The sequence below is a fragment of the Salmo salar genome, chromosome ssa22, assembly GCF_905237065.1.
Source record: "Salmo salar chromosome ssa22, Ssal_v3.1, whole genome shotgun sequence".
NCBI lineage: Eukaryota > Metazoa > Chordata > Actinopteri > Salmoniformes > Salmonidae > Salmo > Salmo salar.
In genome coordinates, this window is record NC_059463.1 from 48,989,653 (window position 1) to 49,012,120 (window position 22,468).

Here is a 22,468-nt window from a genome sequence, read left to right on the forward strand (position 1 = left end):
TTCAATTTTTTTTATCTCCGGGTCGCACCCTTTAAGTTACGATCCCAGCCGGAGATTTCATTATTCAATTAGTCCCGGTATCTCTGGGTCGTACCCTCTGTTACGATCCCAGCCGGAGATTTCAGTATTTTCTCCGGTCCTAATCGTGACCTATAGTGTCACGGATCTTGCCGGTAGAACAATACTCAAAGTTACCCAGGTAATAACAACACATTCACCATGAGTTTGCATGTCACTATAATGACTCTATAATATTTCTAATCTACTCATAATAATTCATAATTTTGTACACTTACATCAAACAGGTGCTTCACAAATTAACCTTTTGGGCGCACCCTAGGATAGGGGGCGCCACAGCGCATTTTGAAAAAAATGTGTGCCCATTTTCAACGGCCTACTAATCAAACTCAGAAGCTAGGATATGCATATAATTAATACCTGTGGATAGAAAACACCCTAAAGTTTCTAAAACTGTTTGAATGGTGTCTGTGAGTATAACAGAACTCATATGGCAGTCAAAACCCCGAGACCGATTGAAACAGGAAGTGGAATTCTGAATTGTGGACTCAACTTCACATCTTTCCCTATTAATCACACCGTGAGCTATCGTTCATTGAGCACTTTCTATTGCTTCCACTAGATGTCCCCAGTCTTTACACAGTGGTTTGAGCCTTCTACTGTCGAAACTGAATGAATGAGACGCTGTGGAAATTGGTCACAGAGGGAGGGCCATCACCATTATGACGCCCTGTCTACCCCCTCCTTTTGAAACGTTTTGAAACACAATACAATCGTCCCCCTCGAATCTTATTGGCTCTCTTGTTGAAACAGGCCCTGAAGATTTATGTTATACAACGTTTGACATGTTTGAACGAACCTAAATGGGGGAAAAATGTTATTTTTCGAAACCGCTGTCCCGCGCCCGACGGAGCATTTGGATACAGCCTTCAGACGCGCTAACAACAGCAAGCTAATGGAACATAAAGGATGGACTTTTTCGACCGAAAATACATTTGTTGTGGACCTGGGATACCTGGAAGTGCTTTCTGATGAAGACAACTAAAGGTAAGGGATTATAGACAATAGTATACAAGATTAGATGTGATATGCGATTGTTCCAAGATGGCGGCGAGCTGGAATTACTAGCTAATTTTCTGAGTATCGCATCCCCTTTTATCGCAAAGTGTGATTACCCAATAAAGTTATTTTTAAATCTGGTATGACAGGTGCTTTCAAGAGATATTCATCTATAAATCTTAGAATGACAATATTACATTTTTAAAATGTTTTCGAATAGTAATTCAGTAAATTGTAGCACTGTTTCCCGGGATGCATTTGAGGGAAAATAGTTAGTCAACGTCAGACCCCGATGTAAAATGCTGTTTTTATATATAAATATGAACTTTATTGAACAAAAGAATGCATGCATTGTGTAACACGATGTCCTAGGTGTGTCATCTGATGAAGTTTGTAAAAGGTTAGTGCTGCATTTAGCTGTTTTTTGATTATTTGTGATGCATGTGGTTGGTCGGAAAATGGCTATGTTGCTACTTTTACCATGTACTCCTCTAACATAATCTAATGTTTTGCTTTTCCTGTAAAACCTTTTTGAAATCGGACGACGTGGGTCGATTCAGGAGAGGTGTAGCTATAAAACGATATGAGACAGTCCTATATTTGAATTTTTTTTAAATTAAATTTCGTTATGCTATTGTCGCTAGGAGTTTTTCGCTGGATGTTGATCCCGCTTACGGGACGAGACGCTCAAGTTAATTTGGTTAAAGCCAATATGCAGATCTTTAGTTATTATAACAATAGGTGTCTGCTTACCTGTTTTTAGTTGTCCGGACACTTTGAAAAGTACACCGTTTCCCCGAAAGCGAAGTCCAATTGGCTGATCAATACTCAGCGAAAACGTTCTATATACCAGACCGTCGGGGTTACCATGTTAATGTTGCGACAGTTCGTTTCTCGTATCAGAACAAAATAGTCAGCACATAGTAACTTCTGATTTATTTGTACTTTAATTAATGCAAACACGTGTGTGGTAAATGGGTTGTTCGTATATACGGTCTCGCTGTTTTACCTCGCAGGGCAAACAGAGAAGAGAACGACACATCCTATTGTTCTCGCTTTTATACTTTGACAGAGATAGTTCCCGCTCAATGCTGGCCTGTCAGAGGGAGGAGGAGCGTGGTTTAAACTTGCTCCTCCTAACGTCGGTGTGCAGGCTGATCCCAGCGTCGTGACGCACTTCCTGTTGCCGGTTGTAGTTCTTCTTGTCTTCAACAGTTGATTTACCCGTAGCTTCCCCGGTATATTATATAAGTTATGCATACAAATAGTCAGTTCAACCCTAACAGTATACATAACAATATCCTGTCAGTCAATAATGTATTTTGTGGGCGTATAGTGTCATCCTGACCGCTGTGCTCTCAAAGCTTCAGGATGGTTGTACGAGGCTAGTATACTGTACGTTCACATTAGTGATCTTTTAGCTAAAACTATGGTAAATATAGATTTTAAATAATGTTAATAGGAAGTTCATAGTATCTGTTTATTAAATTGAAGTGCTTGATCAACGTAAATCCGCAAAATCGCTAAAACATTTATTTGCAGAAACCCAGTGAATTATGCATTTGCTCATAGCCTATGGCCCGGTGGCCTAGCCCTGATCAATCAGCTTGTGATGCTCTTTTTGTGGTTTGAACCTGTTCTCAAACACACAGATTGTTATATGCCACTGGTTAAACACACCACTATCACACAGTAGGGAGTCAAAAGGAAAGACTGTAGGAGAAAAGAGATGCACAGGAATTTGTGTGTAATTTATGCCCAGATTGTCGAGCAAGACAAGAGTTCACATTCTGAACATGAATCCCTGAAACATTTCCTTAATCTCCTAAACAGGCCTTGAAATATGTCAGTTATATTTTCAACCTGAAAATGGGTTGTGATTAGATAGAGTACAGCAACGGCCGGAAGGGACTTTTCGTGGCAGGTTAGGAGAGCAGTTTAGCTAATGCAATTAAAATTGTATGACTGCCTTAATTTCACTGGACCCCAGGAAGAGTAGCTACGGCCTTGGCAGGAACTAATGGAGATCCGTAATAAATACAAATACAAACCCTATGTTACATCTGCTCCTGCCACGCCCTCTACTGCTCATCCTGTGTCTCCTTGACCTGCCACCACTCCCCCAGCGCTCTCTCCCTCTCTTTCTCTCTCTGTGTGTGATTGTGTGGGCGGAGACAGGTGTGCTGGAGTCAGAGCAGATCCCCACCCGATGCAACCTGTTCCATAATCAAGACCTCTACAAATACTCAGTCTTGCCACTTCCACACTGCCAGATCGTAATCTCTGCTCAGTCAGTCTACGTTTCTAGCCGTTTGTTGCTATTTAGATCCTGTTATCCTGTTCTGCCTGTTTTCCTTGCCTGACACGGTTTTCCTCTCTGCTACAGTTCTGCCCGCTCTGACTCTGGTCCCTGTCTCCAGTCCCATATGGATTCCCCTCCTGGATTCCCCTCCTGCTTACCCTGTCCCAACCTCCTTGTCTGAGTCTGCTCTTCGGTTTCCTTGTTCCACTCTGCGTAACAGTACGATCTGGCCGTTGGTCTGGGGGTGATATCCAGAAGAAAGACTGACATTGATACCAAGATCTGAACAGAAGGATCTCCATAACTGGGAGGTAAACTGGGGTCCCCTGTCGGAAATTATGTAAGTGGCAATGCCATGCAGACGAAACACATGGGATATTAGCAGGTCCACAGTCTCCCTGGAGGACAGGAGCTTGGAGAGGGGAATGAAGTGAGCCACTTTGGAAAACCTGTCAATAATGGTGAGGATGACGGAGTTACCGTTAGATGGGGGAAGGCCAGTGAGGAAGTCCAGAGCTATGTGTGACCAGGGGTGACTGGGTAAGGGAAGAGGACGTAAATGACGTAAATGACGCAGCAGCCTGGAGGTGGGTTTAGTGGAGGTATTGTTCCGAGCACAAACCGAGCAGGCTGAGACAAACTCCCAGACATCTCTCTCCATGGTGGGCCACCAGAAGCACTGACACCACCAGAAGCACTGACACAGGAAGGCGAGGGTCCGGTTCATACCAGGGTGACAGGTGAGGTGAGTAGAATGGCCCCACTGAAGAACCTCAGAGCGAACACAATCTGGAACAAACGTGGCATTCCTAGGACCGTTACCCGGGTCAGGCTGGTTCTGCGGCACCTAGAGGATACAGGACTCGATCTCCCAGGCGACGGCGGCAACAATGCAGGTGGATGGCACAATGGCTTCTGGCTCGGTACCCGTGTTGTCGATGGTGAACTGGCGGGAGAGGGTATCAGGCTTGGTATTCTTTGAATCGGGGTGATCAATGAGTGTGAAATTGAATCTACCGAAGAACAAGGCCCACCTGGATTTCCGGGAGTTCAGACGTTTGGCAGTCTGGATGTAGGACAGGTTTTTATGGTCAGTCCACACAATGAAGGGGGTTACAGAGCCCTCCAGCCAGTGACGCCATTCCTCAAGAGCCAGCTTAACTGCCAGGAGTTCCCGGTTTCCAATGTCAAAATCCCTCTCTGCAGGTGAGAGCTTATGGGAACAGAATGCACATGGATGGACCTTCTGGCCAGAGGGGGAACATTTGAGACAGAACAGCACCTACCCTGGTGTCAGAGGCGTCCAACTCCACAATGAACTGGAGTTCTTGGTCAGGCTGAGTAAGGACCGGAGCGGAGGGGAAGTGACGCTTGTGTTCCAGGAATGCTGCCTCTGCCTCAGGAGTCCAGTGGAACGGAGTGGAGGTGGAGGTGAGAGTGGCGAGAGGTGCAGCCAGACGGCTGTAGTTGTGGATGAAACGTCTGTAAAAATGTGCAAACGCCAGGAAACGCTGTAGCTGCTTCAGGTTGGAGGGCGCAGGCCACTCTGTGACTGTCATGACCTTGGCGGAGTCCATACGTAACTGTCCCTGTTCAATAATATAACCCAGGAAAGACACTGAGGCAGCATGGAACTCACATTTTTTGGCTTTAACAAAAAGCTTATTCTCCAACAGCTGTTGAAGAATTTGGCGAAGGTGTTTCTGGTGAGCCTCGGGGTCCTTGGAAAAAAATCAGGATGTTGTCTAAATAGACAAAAATGAAGCGTCCAATCACATCCCTCAGCACATCATTGACTAGTTTCTGGAAAACAGCAGGGGCGTTAGTAAGACCAAAAGGCAAGAAGAAATACTCAAAGTGACCCAGTGGTGTGTTGAACGCAGTCTTCCACTCGTCCCCCTCTCTTTTGCGGACAAGGTGGAAGGCATTCCGGAGGTCGAGCTTGGTAAACACCGTGGCAGCATGGAGGGGGGCAAAAGCAGAGCTGATGAGTGGCAAGGGGTACTTGTTCTTTACTGTGATATTATTCAGCCCACTGAAGTCTATGCAAGGCCTCAGTGACCCGTCCTTCTTCTTCATGAAGGAAAACCCTGCACCCATCGGGGAGGAAGATGGCTTGATAAGTCCTGCAGCCAGAGAATCCTGGATGTACCTCTCCATAGGCTCTTGCTCGGGGCGAGAGAGGCTAAATAACCGGCTACTGAGAAGAGGAGCTCTAGGCTGGAGGTTAATGGAGCAGTCGTACGGCCGGTGAGGTGGCAGCGACAGGGCGCGGTGCTTGCTGAACACAAGAGCTAGATCGCAATACTCTGGAGGAACTGATAACAGGTCTGGAGGTTCTGGAATGAACTGGGGCACAGACAAGGCAGGGGCAAGGGCAGAATGTAGACAATTAAAGTGACAAGATGAACTCCAAGGGGTTGCCTTTCCAGCGGTGCAGTCAATCTGTGGGTTGTGTAGCTTTAACCATGGATGTCCAAGAACCAGGGGGGAGTAAGGACAGTCGATTATGTGGAAACTGATATTTTCCTGGTGGTTTCCAGAGAGACGCAGGATGACAGGGATGGTTCTCTCACAGACGGGCAAGGAGCTGTCCATTGAGAGCGTTGGCATCGAGGGGTGAATCGAGTGGGACAGTGTCCAGGCCCAACTGGGTATCGAGACCTTGGTCCAGGAAGCTCCCGTTGGCTCCCGAATCGATGAGAGCAGACAGAGGAAAAGCCTGGCTCTGCCACACAGGGTTGCCTTCAAGCAGGGGTCGGGGGAAAGATGGGCAGGCGATTTGGCTCAACAGTATATCCCCCATTACTGCCGAACCCCCTCTTTTGCTGGACGCAGGGAACAAGTGGAGACAAAGTGACCAACCTGGCCACAGTATAGGCAGCTCCTAGCGCCAATTCCTGCGCTGCCTCTCCTCTGGAGAGAGACGGGCCCGGACGAGCTGCATGGGTTCAGGATCAGGAAGAGCCTTGGAAAGGGATGCAGTCGGAGAAGGAGGACAAGGCGCTGAAGCAGATGTTATGGTACATGCAACCCTACCTACTCTCTCCCTCCGATGCTCCCGGAGACGGTTGTTGTTGCAGATGGTGAGAGAGATGAGTTCATCGAGTCCATCAGGCTCATCCCTGGACACCAACTCGTCCTTGATGGTCTCAGTGAGCGCGCTCTGGAATGCTCTCTGAAGGGCCTCCTCATTCCAGCCACTCTCAGCGGCAAGGGTACGAAACTCACATGCCATCTCAGCAACACTATGGGGGCCTTGATGGAGGGACAGGAGTTGTTTAGCAGCATCCTTACCGCAGACAAGGTGGCATCGAAGAGACTTTCCCCCCGATTCATTGGTCCCTTTGAAATTGACCGTGTCATTAACACCTCTGCTGTGGGCCTGAAACTCCCAGCCTCTCTTAGGATCCATCCTACCTTCCATGTATCCCTGATTAAACATGTCTGCTCTCGTCCCCTGTTTCCTCCTGCAGCAGCTCCTCCACCCCCTTGGCTCATCAATGACCACCCTGCCTATACCGTCCGGCGGCTATTGGATGTGCGCCTGTGTCTCCTTGACCTGCCGCCACTCCCCCAGTGCTCTCTCCCTCTCCCTCTCAATCTCTCTCTGTGTGTGTGATTGTGTGGTCGGAGACAGGTGTGCTGGAGTCAGAGCAGATCCCCACCAGCTGCAACCTGCTCCATAAACAAGACCTCTACAAATACTCAGTCCTGCCACTTCCACACTGCCAGATCGTAATCTCTGCTTAGTCAGTCTACGTTTCGAGCCGTTTGTTACTATTTAGATCCTGTTATCCTGTTGTGCCTGTTTTCCTTGCCTGACATGGTTTTCCTCTCCGCTACAATTCTGCCCGCTCTGACTCTGGTCCCTGTCTCCAGTCCAACGTCTCCTCATCCTGCTACTCTGCCCTGGATTCCCCACTCTACTGCTCCCTTGGATTCCCCTCCGGACCTGCTTACCCTATCCCAAACCCAACCCCATCCGCTGCAGCCTCTGCACCTGTTTCCTGCAACCCACCCGAGCTTCCCCTGGCCTGCACTCCATCTTCCCCCTGTATTTCAATGAATACCTTGGTTACTTTATCCCAGTCTCCTCGTCTGAGTCTGCTCTTGGGTTTCCCTGTTCCACTCCGTTTAACACCCTAACCCTTTTCCTAACCTTAACCCCAGTCTCCTAACCTGCTACGTTAATTCTCCTAACCTGCTGCGTACGTTCTCTTAACCTCCTAAAAGTAAATTCTGGTCATAGCTGTATTCAACCTAGTCAGCACCCTTAAAATGACCTGGAATACAAGCGGCCATTTTGAAGTATTTTGGTGGAATAATGACTTACAGCTCACACAGTAGGTGTCTCGTTAGGCGTTCAGTTCTTTCCAAAGAGGGTTAGTTTTCAAGTCCTCCTTTTTCACATTAGGTACGTAACAATATACACTATTTCATAGATCAATAGGCTTCTCAGCCCATCATTGAGTGAGAGAGAGGTGTAGTCTGTTTAGTCTCTCTCTCTCTCTCTCTCTCTCTCTCCTTTGTAACATACAGTGAAGGCTACAGATGGGCAATCTGCAGTGAAATTACATGTTTTTGGCCTGGGGCCGAGAGGCTGGATATGATTTACCACTATGTCCTCTGCAGCTCAGATCTGTTTTAATAGAGCTCACAAAGGTAACAATATACAGCTTAGTTCTGTTTTAATAGAAATCACAGAGGTAACAATATACAGCTTAATTCTGTTTTAGTAGATCTCACAGAGGTAACAATATAAAGCTTAGTTCTGTTTTAATAGAAATCACAGAGGTAACAATATACAGCTTAATTCTGTTTTAGTAGATCTCACAGAGGTAACAATATAAAGCTTAGTTCTGTTTTAATAGAGCTTACAAAGGTAACAATATACAGCTTATTTCTGTTTTAATAGAGCTCACAGAGGTAACAAAATAAAGCTGTTCTGTTTTAATAGAGCTCACAGACGTAACAATATACAGCTCAATTCTGTCTCAATAAAAGGGCTAACAGAGGTAATAATATGGCTGTATCAGTCAAAGGCTATGGCTTTGTCTGTCTAGAGAGAGGTCGTTTTTCAGCCATAGAGCCATGATGTTTTTCCAGGCCGTTTCATAGATAGCTGACCACAGGGACTGATGTATGAAGATAAAACCATGATCCATCTCTGTGGAGGTACTGAACATTTGGTCCTGTCAGAAGCTGCCCTCTGGTATTCCAGTGTACAATTCTAGAATTTTTGTGCATACTACCCCCTCTCCACACGTATGCACGCACACATGCAAGCACACGCACGCACACACACACACACACACACACGCACGCACGCACACACAGTCTTGTATAACTAACCTTGTGGGGGGGACACAATTCTGTCCCATTCAAAATCCTATTTTCCCTAACCTTAGGCCTAACCCTATAATGAACCCTAGCTCCTAACCCTAAACTTAACCCTAGCTCCTAACCCTAAACTTAACCCTAGCTCTTGACTCTAAACTTAACCCCAGCTCTTGACTCTAAAATTAACCCTAGCTCCTAACCCTAAAATTAACCCTAGCTCCTAACCCTAAACCTAACACTAGCTCCTAACCCTAAACCTTATCCTAACCCTAACACTCATTCTAACCTTAACCCTAATCCCCCTAGAAATAGCATTTGACCATGGGGAAATAACAAAATGTCCACAGTTGGTCAAATTTTGGTTTGTTTACTATTCTTGTGAGGATTCTGGTACCCACAAGTATAGTTAAACATGTCCACACACACACGCACACACACGCACACGCAAACACAAACACACACACATATTTTGCTGAGTGGGTCTAATGTGCATCGTACTCAGCCGAGCTCTGACGAGAGTGTCAATAATTGATGATGGTGCCTGTGAGGATGCCCTTTATCCGTGATGTAAGCAAGGAACATAAAACTAGCAATCTGCTCCACTGTTATTACATCACTAGGCCATTAGCTGTAATGCAGCTTGCCATCTTGATGTAATAATATGTATCACTAGCCACTTTAAACAATGCCACTTTATATAATGTTTACATACCCTACATTACTCATCTCATATGTATATACTGTTCTCTATACCATCTACTGCATCTTGCCTATGCCGTTCGGCCATCACTCATTCATATATTTTTATGTACATATTCTTATTCATTCCTTTACACTTGTGTATATAAGGTAGTTGTGAAATTGTCAGGTTAGATTACTTGTTAGATATTACTGCATGGTCAGAACTAGAAGCACAAGCATTTCACTACACTCACATTAACATCTGCTAACCATGTGTATGTGACAAATAAAATGTGATTTGATTTGTATATCTAAATAGCTTTATGTATGTATTGATGATGATTGAATGTTGTGTCTAGGGTTGATCCCACCTTGAGTTGAACTATTGTTGTCCAAGGTCCTTTTGGGACTTTATCACGCCCTCTTGTCCCACGTGCTTTCATTTGTTAACTACAGTGCATTGTCCATTGAGAATGTTGTGAGAAACACCTTTGAACGTCAACAAACATAGAAAAGTCTACATTTTCATGGAAGGCTCAAGCTATTTGAGGCCCAAAGCAGGATTTGAGTTAGGGTTAGGTTAGGGCACAGTGTGGATTGTTTGAATAGTGGCCATGGACAGAGAGTACACACTTATGGCTAAGGGTTGTACTTCTCAAATCATAGTAATAATGAATCACTATGCCTGCTGCTTCAGACATGGCCGCCTCTAGCTGATAGAGAGAACCTGTTCCCTGCCTAGCCGCCAGAGATGCCATCTTGGCAGTACACTGTGATTGTTGCCATTTTTAGGAGCACTGAACTCACAGACACACACAAGCTACCCCTCCACTCTCTCTCTCTCTCTAGCTCGCTCTCTCTCCCCCTCTCTCTCTCTCTAGCTCTAGCTCTCTCACTCACTCGAATGCACACATGCACGCACACTCAAATACACACGCAAACACACACACACACACACACACACACACACACACACACACACACACACACACACACACACACACACACACACACACACACACACACACACACACACACACACACACACACACATCCTTCATCTCTGAGCTGCTGATTTGAGTAGTACTGCTGCAGTGAGTGGAGAGAAAGGGAGGGTTGGGTTGGGTTTGCACTCTGCCTAGCTAAGACTGCGATTTCCAGAGTGCCTTGCTGCCGCCCACGCCCATCAGACATCTACCCGCAGTGAAAATGCTTTCAACTCGGCACAGCACGAACCCACTGACCAACATACTGTGTCGCCCGGGAAACGGTGCCTGTGTGTGCCATTGTCTGATTACACCCGCCTCTATTCCATTACCTGGGGTGTCTGTGAGAATTTACGAACATGCATTCAATGATAAAAAAGTATATTCATCTAAGTATACGGTTTCTTAAAGCAGGAAGACTGTTCATTTGGACTCCTGCTAGATAACACCTGCCTGGATTTGATTATAAGGTTCATTGTGTCATCCTAACATTTCTCTATGACTGCTGCCTAACTGTGTCGAACACCTAACAACAACAAAAAAGTCAAACAATGAGGATGCACTCGGCATATTTTCACAACATTATTTTGATATGAGGAAATCTCTGTGGCTTCCCCCTCCCAAGGCAGGCTACATACCAACACCATGACTGGATCTTTGTGGTATTTTAGATTGTTTAGATATTGTTTAGATATGATTCATTTGGATAAAGTGATATTTTGGGGAGAGGAAATGAGTAATACACATGCAAAACAAAACAATGACTTCTATGAAGGTGATAGAAACGCTAGAAGCTGGTATCATTAGCATAGTGTATGTTGTACATTCAGATAAGATGTGCTGTTCATACTCTACTGGGGTGATTTATGTTCATACAGCGTCATGACTCATGTCAGAGAAAAGCTAACGCTTGTGTCAGTTGTGGGCCTACCAGTATGTCCAGATCTAACACTGTGATATATACACAAAAATAATGGTTCTAAATAGTACCAGATAGGGGTTCTTTGGCTTATAAACATTGTTGAACCTTTTTTTGGTGCTATATAGAACCCTTTTTAAAAGACTCTATAAAGAACCATGCTCATAAGGTTCTAAATGGAACCTGTATGGTGCTATAAAAAATGTAAAACTTTCCTAAGGTTCTATAACGAACCATTAAATAAGATTCTATAAAGCACCAAAGAGGGGTTCTACTACTTTTTGGGGTTCTTTATAGAACCTTTATGGAGAATGGTTCTATAACAGACCTTTCTCAATCTGAAGAACCATACAGTTATTTTTTTTATTCTGGTCAGCCATTTTATATTGTTAAAATTCCATTGGTGTTATTATTGTATTAATTCACAAGTTGAGTGAAATGAGCTGCCAGCATCCCACAGTCGCCTCTTCACTGTTGACATTGAGACTGGTGTTTTGTGGGTACTATTTAATGAAGCTGTCAGTTGAGGACTTGTGAGGCGTCCGTTTCTCAAACTAGACACTCTAATGTACTTGTCCTCTTGCTCTGTTGTGCACCGGGTCCTCCCACTCCTCTTTCTATTCTGCTTAGAGCCAGTTTGCACTGTTCTGTGAAGGGAGTAGGACAGTCGTGGCCAAAAGTTTTGAGAATGACACAAATATTAATTTATGGTAGAGTAGGTCAGGGCGTGACAGGGGGTGTTTGTCTGTTTTTGTATGTCTATGTTCAGTTTCTAGTTTTGCATTTCTATGTTGGTGTTGTTTGGCATGACCTCCAATTAGAGGCAGCAGGTTGTCGTTGTCTCTAATTGGAGGTCCTATTTAAGTTGATGTTTGTTTCACATGTGTTGGTGGGGGATTATTCGTTGTGAGTGTATTTGATCATCCTGCGTCACGGTTTGTTGTTTTGTGTATATTTTGAAGTGTTTAATTGTTGCATTCGGTTTCACTGGTTAAATAAATATGTGGAACTACGAAAACGCTGCATCTTGGTCCGCTCCTTCTAACAGCTGTGACACATTTACAACATTAACAATGTCTACACTGTATTTCTGATCAATTTGATGTTATTTTAATGGACAAAAAAATTGTTTTTCTTTCAAAAACAAGGACATTTCTAAGTGACCCCAAACTTTTGAACAGTAGTGTATATTTTCCTTTATTATTTTCCCCTAACTCCACCACACCTAATGGACAACAGCACTTACGCTTCTACTTCCAGCTTATACATACTATATACATTTTACGGACACAGTATATTTTACAATAGTTATCTTTTGTTTGTTTTTAGTCCCATCCTTCAGCTACCATACATTTTAAAAGAGCAAAGAAAACTTTAGTGAACTGTAAAGAACCGTTGAAGAGCTCAAAGGGTTCTTGAGTCATTATGGTTCCACATAGAACCATCACCCTTCCCAGAACCGTTGAGGAACCCTAATATTTTTGTGTGTAGCATATTGAACATTTAGACACTCCTCTAACCTTATTTTGTTGTGCAGGTCAGTAATAGATCAGTGAAGATCTCTCATGATTTTATACAGATACAGGGTGTCATTTCTATGAAGTAACTTAAACCCCTGTTGAAAGAGCTTGTGATACTAAAAGTCGCTGCCACAAAAAGGAATGAACTTGATGAACCTAGCCAAGTTGTGTTGAGGCTATCCTTGCTACCATGGGAAGCCTGGCACATGCGTTGCGTGAGGGCCCTGCTGCTCATCGACGCTATATAAATATTACATGAGTCAAAGCACAGTGAGGAAGAGTCGAGAGGGAGGAGGAAGTTTGCTGCATACAAGTATTACTTTAATGTCATTCAACTTGTAGCTTGTGTGCCAGTTTGTTTCTGCCTCAGTCAACTCCTTCATCACTGCCCAAACATGATTTGGCATGAAAATGACAAGGGAGTTGGCTAAAGCCTGAACAACTTGTTGAGTTGGAAGTATTTTTTCATCATTAACCAGTTCTATTGTCACTTACTGTCAACGGCAATGGAGCAGAACCAACCGCTGACTCCAAATGTCAACATGGTTAGCGTCATTCCCAAACCTGAGTCAATACGTTTACTTGAACATCAAGATGTATATTTGTATTTATTGTGGATCCCCATTAGATGTTGCCAAGGCATCAGCTACCCTTCCTCGGGTCCAGCAACATTTAGGCAGTTTTATACAATTTGAAAAACATTACATTCACAGATTTCACAACACTCTGTGTGCCCTCCGGCCCCTACTCCACCACTACCACATACTGTATCTACAGTACTAAATCCATGTGTATATGTGTGTGTATAGTGCGTATGTTATCATGTGTGTGTGTGTGTGTGTGTGTGTGTGTGTGTGTGTGTGTGTGTGTGTGTGTGTGTGTGTGTGTGTTTGCAAGAGGTGTCAAGAGGTGAAACAAAATGTAATTCTATGCGGTTGTGAATAAACACTTGTTATAATTATATATTATTTACACGAGGCACAGGGTTCAGTGGAGATGCTACTGGCAGCTGGGGCTGTTTTTGTGGCAGTGCTCCCAGTAACTTGACTGAAAGGCCTCCTTAGTAAGTTGACTGAACGGCATCCTTAGTAAGTTGACTGAACGGCATCCTTAGTAAGTTGACTGAACAGCCTCCTTAGTAAGTTGACTGAACAGCCTCCTTAGTAACTTGACTGAACGGCCTCCTTAGTAAGTTGACTGAACGGCCTCCTTAGTAAGTTGACTGAACAGCCTCCTTAGTAAGTTGACTGAACAGCCTCCTTAGTAACTTGACTGAACAGCCTCCTTAGTAAGTTGACTGAACAGCCTCCTTAGTAACTTGACTGAAAGGCCTCCTTAGTAAGTTGACTGAACAGCCTCCTTAGTAAGTTGACTGAACAGCCTCCTTAGTAACTTGACTGAACAGCCTCCTTAGTAAGTTGACTGAACAGCCTCCTTAGTAAGTTGACTGAACAGCCTCCTTAGTAAGTTGACTGAACAGCCTCCTTAGTAACTTGACTGAACAGCCTCCTTAGTAAGTTGACTGAACGGCCTCCTTAGTAAGTTGACTGAACAGCCTCCTTAGTAACTTGACTGAACAGCCTCCTTAGTAAGTTGACTGAACAGCCTCCTTAGTAACTTGACTGAACAGCCTCCTTAGTAAGTTGACTGAACAGCCTCCTTAGTAAGTTGACTGAACAGCCTCCTTAGTAAGTTGACTGAACAGCCTCCTTAGTAACTTGACTGAACAGCCTCCTTAGTAAGTTGACTGAACGGCCTCCTTAGTAACTTGACTGAAAGGCCTCCTTAGTAAGTTGACTGAACAGCCTCCTTAGTAAGTTGACTGAACGGCCTCCTTAGTAAGTTGACTGAACAGCCTCCTTAGTAACTTGACTGAACGGCATCCTTAGTAAGTTGACTGAACAGCCTCCTTAGTAAGTTGACTGAACAGCATCCTTAGTAAGTTGACTGAACAGCCTCCTTAGTAAGTTGACTGAACAGCCTCCTTAGTAAGTTGACTGAACAGCCTCCTTAGTAACTTGACTGAACGGCCTCCTTAGAAAGTTGACTGAACAGCCTCCTTAGTAACTTGACTGAATGTCCTTAGTAATTTGACTGAACAGCCTCCTTAGTAAGTTGACTGAATGTCCTCCTTAGTAATTTGACTGAACAGCCTCCTTAGTAAGTTGACTGAATGTCCTCCTTAGTAAGTTGACTGAATGTCCTCCTTAGTAAGTTGACTGAACGGCCTCCTTAGTAAGTTGACTGAATGTCCTCCATAGTAACTTGTCTGCACGGCCTCCCTAGTAACTTGATTGAAAGGCCTCCCTAGTAACTTGTCTGCACGGCCTCCATAGTAACTTGTCAGCACGGCCTCCCTAGTAACTTGATTGAACGGCCTCCATAGTAACTTGTCTGCACGGCCTCCCTAGTAACTTGTCTGCACGGCCTCCCTAGTAACTTGTCTGCACAGCCTCCCTAGTAACTTGTCTGCACGGCCTCCCTAGTAACTTGTCTGCACGGCCTCCATAGTAACTTGTCTGCACGGCCTCCATAGTAACTTGTCTGCACGGCCTCCATAGTAACTTGTCTGCACGGCCTCCATAGTAACTTGTCTGCACGGCCTCCATAGTAACTTGTCTGCACGGCCTCCCTAGTAACTTGTCTGCACGGCCTCCATAGTAACTTGTCTGCACGGCTTCCATAGTAACTTGTCTGCACGGCCTCCATAGTAACTTGTCTGCACGGCCTCCATAGTAACTTGTCTGCACGTCTCCCTAGTAATTTGATTGAACGGCCTCCATAGTAACTTGTCTGCACGGCCTCCATAGTAACTTGTCTGCACGGCCTCCATAGTAACTTGTCTGCACGGCCTCCCTAGTAATTTGATTGAACGGCCTCCATAGTAACTTGTCTGCACGGCCTCCCTAGTAATTTGGCTGGACGGTTTTTCTGGCAAGCTTCATCCATATCCATTTAGAGTGGAGGGAACCTAACCCACCTGCACACACACACGATCATACACACACAGACACACATACTGTAAGGTCCCGTTTCATAAGCTGTGGGCAATGTAACCCACCACACATGCACTCATGCACGCACGCACGCACACACACACCCACACACACACACCACAGTCCCAGTGGGTGGAGTTAAAACCAGAGATAAAGTATATGTATGAATAATTGAGAATACTCCACATGTTACTGGAAGTCGGGTTTAAAAAAAGAAATATTCATGAAATACCTCCTGGCATGTACAGCATTCGGTAAGTATTCAGACCCATTGACTTTTTCCACATTTTGTTACGTTAAAGCCTTATTCTAAACTTTTTTTTTTTAAATGTCCTCATCAATCTTCACACAATACTCCATAATAACAGAGAAAAAACAGGTTTTTAGAAATGTTTGCTAATTTATGACGAATAACAAAAGGAAATATCACATTTACATAAGTATTCAGGTCCTTTACTAAGTACTTGGTTGAAGCACCTTTGGCAGCGATTACAGCCTTGAGTCTTTTTGAGTATGACGCTACAAGCTTGGCACACCTGTATTTGGCGAGTTTCTCCCATTCGATCCTGATTAGTCTCCCAGTCGATCCTGATTAGTCTCCCAGACGTGATGATTGGCATTCAGGCCAAAGAGTTCAACCTTGTTTCTCCTTCTGGAAGGTTCTCCCATCTCCACAGAGGGACTCTGGAGCCCTGTCAGAGTGACCATTGTTTTCTTGATCACCTCCCTGACCAAGACCCTTCTCCCCGATTGCTTAGTTTGGCCCGGCGGCCAGCTCTAGGAAGAGTCTTGATGGTTCCAAACTTCTTCCATTTAAGAATTCTGGAGGCCACTGTGTTCTTGGGGACCTTCAATGCTGCAGACATTTTTTTGTACCCTTCCCCAGATCTGTGCCTCGATACAATCCTGTGTCGGAGCTCTACGGACAATTCCTTCAACCTCATTGCTTGGTTTTTGCTCTGACATGCACTGTCAACTGTGGGACCTTATATAGATAGGTGTGTGCCTTTCCAAATCATATCCAATCAATTGAATTTACCACAGGTAGACTCCAATCAAGTTTTAGAAACATCTCAAGGATGATCAATGGAAACAGGATGCACCTGAGCTCAATTTCGAGTGTCATAGCAAAGGGTCTGAATACTTATGTAAATAAGGTGGGGTTTTTTGGTTTTGCTTTGTCATTATGGAGTATTGTGTGCAGATTGATGAGGGAAAAAAATTGTTCATACATTTTTGAATAAGGCGTAACCAAATGTGAAAAAGTCAAGGGGTCTGAATACTTTCCGAATGCACTGTACAGTACAGCCTTGATTCACCATTTTACCATTAGACTCTTCACGCATACATTATCTAGTCATATGACGATATCAGCCAGTTTAGCAAATGCTAAATTACTGTGGCATTCACAATAAATTACATATGCCAATTTAAATGTAGATGTAAGGATAACCGTGGATGTCTTTTCTCGTATCCCTGTTTTTCAGCCTACTCCGACAAGATCAAAGAGATGTCCATGCTGTCTCTGATCTGCTCCTGCTTCTACTCACAACCACAACCCAACAGCCTCTACCAATACGGAGGTTAGTAGTGAAGAGCTCTGTGTTTGTCCGTGTCCCATAGAGATGATATAAATGCTGTATATGATCTCTCGATGGTCTATCTGTCTCTCTCCCCTTCTCTGTCTGTCTGTCTGTCTGTCTGTCTGTCTGTCTGTCTGTCTGTCTGTCTGTCTGTCTGTCTGTCTGTCTGTCTGTCTGTCTGTCTGTCTGTCTGTCTGTCTGTCTGTCTGTCTGTCTGTCTGTCTGTCTGTCTGTCTCCCCTTCTCTGTCTGCCTGTCTGTTCTCCCCTTCTCTGTCTGTCTGTCCTCCCCCTGTATGTCTGTACTCCCCGTCTGTCTGTTCTCCCCCTGTCTGTCTGTCCTCCCCCTGTCTGTCTGTCTGTCTGTCTGTCTGTCTGTCTGTCTGTCTGTCTGTCTGTCTGTCTGTCTGTCTGTCTGTCTGTCTGTCTGTCTGTCTGTCTGTCTGTCTGTCTGTCTGTCTGTCTGTCTTCAAGCTGCTGTGTGTTAGTACCATAGCATGGTGTACAAACAGGCCAGTAATTCTGAGTCCTGGCCGCCACAGCCTTACTGCCCTAATACCTGCTGTTCTCCACAGACTTGGAGGTGAAGTCCCTGAACAAGCGGGCATCCGGCCAGGCCTTTGAGATCATCCTGAAGGCCCCCGCTGACCTCTCTCCAGACAGGCCCCAGCCCCTGCTTTCTGCTCCCAAGAAGGACCTCTCCCCGGACGAGCTCCAGAAGAGGCTGGAAGCTGCGGAGGAGAGGAGGAAGGTAAATGGAGAGCATGACAGAGAATGGGTCAATATCTCTTCTCACCCTTCGATTCTTCTCACTCTTCCTCTCACTCTTCACAATCTCTCTCATCATCTATCCCTTTTCCTCTCGCCCCTCTCTCTTTCTCCCTCTTCTCCATCATTGTCTCCTTCTCTCCCTCAACATCTCTCTCCCTCGTCTCTCTCTGCAGTCTCAGGAGGCCCTGGTGCTGAAGCAGCTAGCTGAGAAGCGGGAGCACGAGCGACAGGTGCTCCACAAGGCCCTGGAGAAGAACAACAACTTCAGCAAGATGGCCGAAGAGAAGCTTAACTACAAGATGGAGGTCAACAAAGAGAACCGCGAGGCCCAGCTGAATGCGCTGAAGCAGCGGCTCCGGGAGAAGGTAAGACACCCACTGATTGTCAATCAAAGCTATGGCCTAACTTAGAAAAAGTGTTTTGTGGGTAGAGAGTAGAGTATCCAAAACAGGATTGGAGGTGATCTTTGGTTTAGGGGTCTACTGTAATGAAAAAACCAAGGAGGACCAAGGCCGTTGACATGGGCATTGTGAATACTTACTGGAGGAGTGTGATGACCTAGTCGCCTTTCTGGCAACAGGAGGAAATTCATTAGCATTAAATTATTAGCCTGAATGACAGTCTGTAAATGGATGACCAGTCTGTAACTTAAATTGGCAAGGAAACAATTTAGCATTGCTGAATGCAGAAAAAATCAGATCCCTCCATTCTTCACTTTTGTTTGATGGCAGTTGATGTTGAAACTCTAACCAGTGTTAATAGAATAATAAAGGAAAGAAGGGCACTGAGGAGTATTTCTCTCCTCTCATACAGGAGTAATAAAGGCCTAGTTCACAAATTTTGTGGATTTTTTATATTTAATTATTATTATTATTTATTTTTTACTGCAGTACCCTCAACACCCCTACTTCCTGCGGCTAATTTATGTGTAAAATATTAAAATAAAAAGAGAATAGAGAACAATGGTGTGACTATGTAAATTACCTTCTATTGCAGTATTTTATAGCACATCTTCTCTAATTTTCACTTTGTTTCATCACAGGAAATCCATGCCGCTGAGGTCCGTAGAAACAAAGAGCTCCAAGCTGACCTCTGTGGTTGAAAACATTTTCTACAGTTTTGTCAAGAGATTCTCATCTGATGGGTTTTGGTTGGAGGAAATGCTACTTTTTAAAATCTCAATGTCTCAAAGGCTCTTGCATTGTTCAGTATACACTGGTTTCACAAGCTAATAATTTACACAGATCTCTCAGTGTGTATTTTTTTGCAAACCACAAACATTTTGAAATGCGAAGGCACAGTAGGTCAAAGGTCAGATTTACTAAACCTTTGTACCTGTGTTAAGACTGCACCTGTGAGTTCATACAAAACAACAACATGAAAACAATTGAAAAGTTATTTCTCTGACCTTTTTTTACCTTTTGTTTAAAATAATAATGTTTGGTTCTGTCCAGAAAAATGACCAGTTACATTTTGCAGTAGTGTAAATACTTGGAAAATCTGTCTGTGTGTCAGACCTAAAAAGCTACTGTAGAGTGGCGTATGGTGAAATATTTGATTGTTTTGGCTCATGGGGCAGGCGAGAAGAGGTGGTGTGTGTGTGTGTGTGTGTGTGTGTGCATCTTTAATGTTTGTTTCTGTGTTGGGGATGTTGGGGATTTTGTACAGATGCTAGTTTTATGCATGTTCATGCACACCTTTTCAGAAGGGTGTGTGTGCGCCTACGTCAGAGAGAAAGGCTGTGAGTCGATTCAAAACATAGTAGTTCAATAGGTAATGTTCAATTCTCATAGGAAGTCAATGTCTACGCTGCATCTGTATTCATTTATAGTAACACCCACTGTCAGTTTGTGCAGCTGTCTTCAATCAAACATGTAAAGTTAATCAATTGAGTATATAAAATGGAGCATAGTCACATTTAGGCCTCAGTTCAGTAAAGTTCAGTATTCACGTTGCTGTAGGTCAGGAAATGAATAAGGTTACGACACATATGTTTAATTTGCTTGAAGAGTGGCTTCCGTTCTCGCTTCAGTTTCGTTTCCTAGCTACTGAAATCTCCCACACAGTCTGTTTATTTCTGAGAGTCACTCACTTGTGACTGTTGAGTAAGTGCCACTGTAGGGGACTACATTGAGTAACAAGATGACTCCACGACAGAATGCCATAGTTAGTTTGCAGTGAGATACAGAGTCAATGTGACAGAACTAGTTTTATGCAAATCATATGCAAATAAGAAGGATTATGACGTGAACTTTGGCATGCGATGTAGAGGTATCAAATGCTGACATAGCCTGAATGTATTACCAGACACACTTGCCCTTCTAGCAGCATATAGGCCTAGGTTACTCGTGCCAGGTTTCCCTATACAGTATAATACTGGGATAATGCTGAGATAATGCTGCTCAGCTTCAGTGGGGTTGCGCTAGGACACACAGTGGGGTTATGCTAGGACACAATCCCGTCATGCTGGTGCTTGATTTGGTTGGTTGTTGCCTTGCCTTAAGTAACCTTGACATCGTGCCAACTACTGTTTTAATTATCTTTGTCTAAGATGGGTCCAGCAGTCCATTATGCTCACATACACACAGTCTATTATGCTCACATACACACAGTCTATTATGCTCACATACACACAGTCTATTATGCTTACATACACACAGTCTATTATGCTCACATACACACAGTCTATTATGCTCACATACACACAGTCTATTATGCTCACATACACACAGTCTATTATGCTTACATACACACAGTCTATTATGCTCACATACACACAGTCTATTATGCTTACATACACACATTCTATTATGCTCACATACACATAGTCTATTATGCTCACATACACACAGTCTATTATGCTCACATACACACAGTCTATTATGCTTACATACACACAGTCTATTATGCTCACATACACACAGTCTATTATGCTCACATACACACAGTCTATTATGCTTACATACACACAGTCTATTATGCTCACATACACACAGTCTATTATGCTTACATACACACAGTCTATTATGCTTACATACACACAGTCTATTATGCTCACATACACACAGTCTATTATGCTCACATACACATAGTCTATTATGCTCACATACACACAGTCTATTATGCTCACATACACACAGTCTATTATGCTTACATACACACAGTCTATTATGCTTACATACACACAGTCTATTATGCTTACATACACACAGTCTATTATGCTCACATACACAGTCTATTATGCTCACATACACACAGTCTATTATGCTCACATACACACAGTCTATTATGCTTACATACACACAGTCTATTATGCTTACATACACACAGTCTATTATGCTCACATACACACAGTCTATTATGCTCACATACACACAGTCTATTATGCTTACATACACACAGTCTCCGCACATACAACGACTGTGTGAATAACTCAACAATAGCTCACCTTTGGTCAGCCGTTGTTGCTTGCATATAAAGTCTGATAAACTATAATAAAGTTGGTGATACCTTATTTTTTCATTTACATTTGTGACATTTAATAATTTACATATGTATTGTTTACAATTGTAGTAAAATATGTCACATGAGATCTGATATCATAGCTTTCACACATCTTTGAAAAATCTAGCCTGGTAAAAATAATGCTTCAGAATGAATTTCACTGGATCAATAAACCCTTCATGGCACGTTCAAACATTTTTGACTTTCTGGTTCATCCAAAGAACAGGGGACTGCTGCCTAATCATCCACAGGTAGTGAAATGTATGATGTATCATCATGTGATAGTTATCTGCTATTTGCCGGACTATTATCAACGTTTGGATGATTTGTCTGTCGTAACGTTTGACCAGTAAAATGTGTAATGTGATAACGGATATCATCGAGGCTCTATAGCAGAGATTATGTTAGAATTCTCTAATCTTATTCGTATTATTTATCAACTGTCTCTGTTTACACTAGTCATTCTGCACAGTATCATATGATGATGTCCTCATTCCGACGCCCAGAATGACAGAAACGAAACTTAACTGTGCAGCGAATGAAACAATACTAGTGATGGGCATTCCGAGTCTTTTCGGTGTACGCCAAACGGTTCTTCGTTCAAAATGCTTAAGAATCGACCTACAACCACAAAAAAATGCTAAATTGCGTTCAAATAAATGTTTACCTGGCCAAATTATTAGATGGCCTGCAAAACAATCTGGACCAGATTGACGCATTCTCCCCACTATTTGTTGTTTCTGCCCTGAATATTCACCCTCTTTAGATAATTATTTTGTAACTTCTCT

General features: G+C 43.7%; 1 protein-coding gene across 1 annotated transcript in view; it reads left to right on the plus strand.

Moving 5' to 3' along the window:
• Positions 1-21,873, plus strand: part of LOC106583652 (stathmin-3) — a 35,542-nt gene extending 13,669 nt beyond the window's left edge. Inside the window, exons 2-5 of the mRNA XM_045705115.1 lie at positions 17,312-17,407; positions 17,981-18,156; positions 18,350-18,541; positions 19,219-21,873. Coding sequence (XP_045561071.1) covers positions 17,312-17,407; positions 17,981-18,156; positions 18,350-18,541; positions 19,219-19,278 — 524 coding nt within the window. The 3' untranslated portion in view covers positions 19,279-21,873. The remainder of the gene's footprint in view (positions 1-17,311; positions 17,408-17,980; positions 18,157-18,349; positions 18,542-19,218) is intronic.
• The last annotated feature ends 595 nt before the right edge of the window (positions 21,874-22,468 follow it).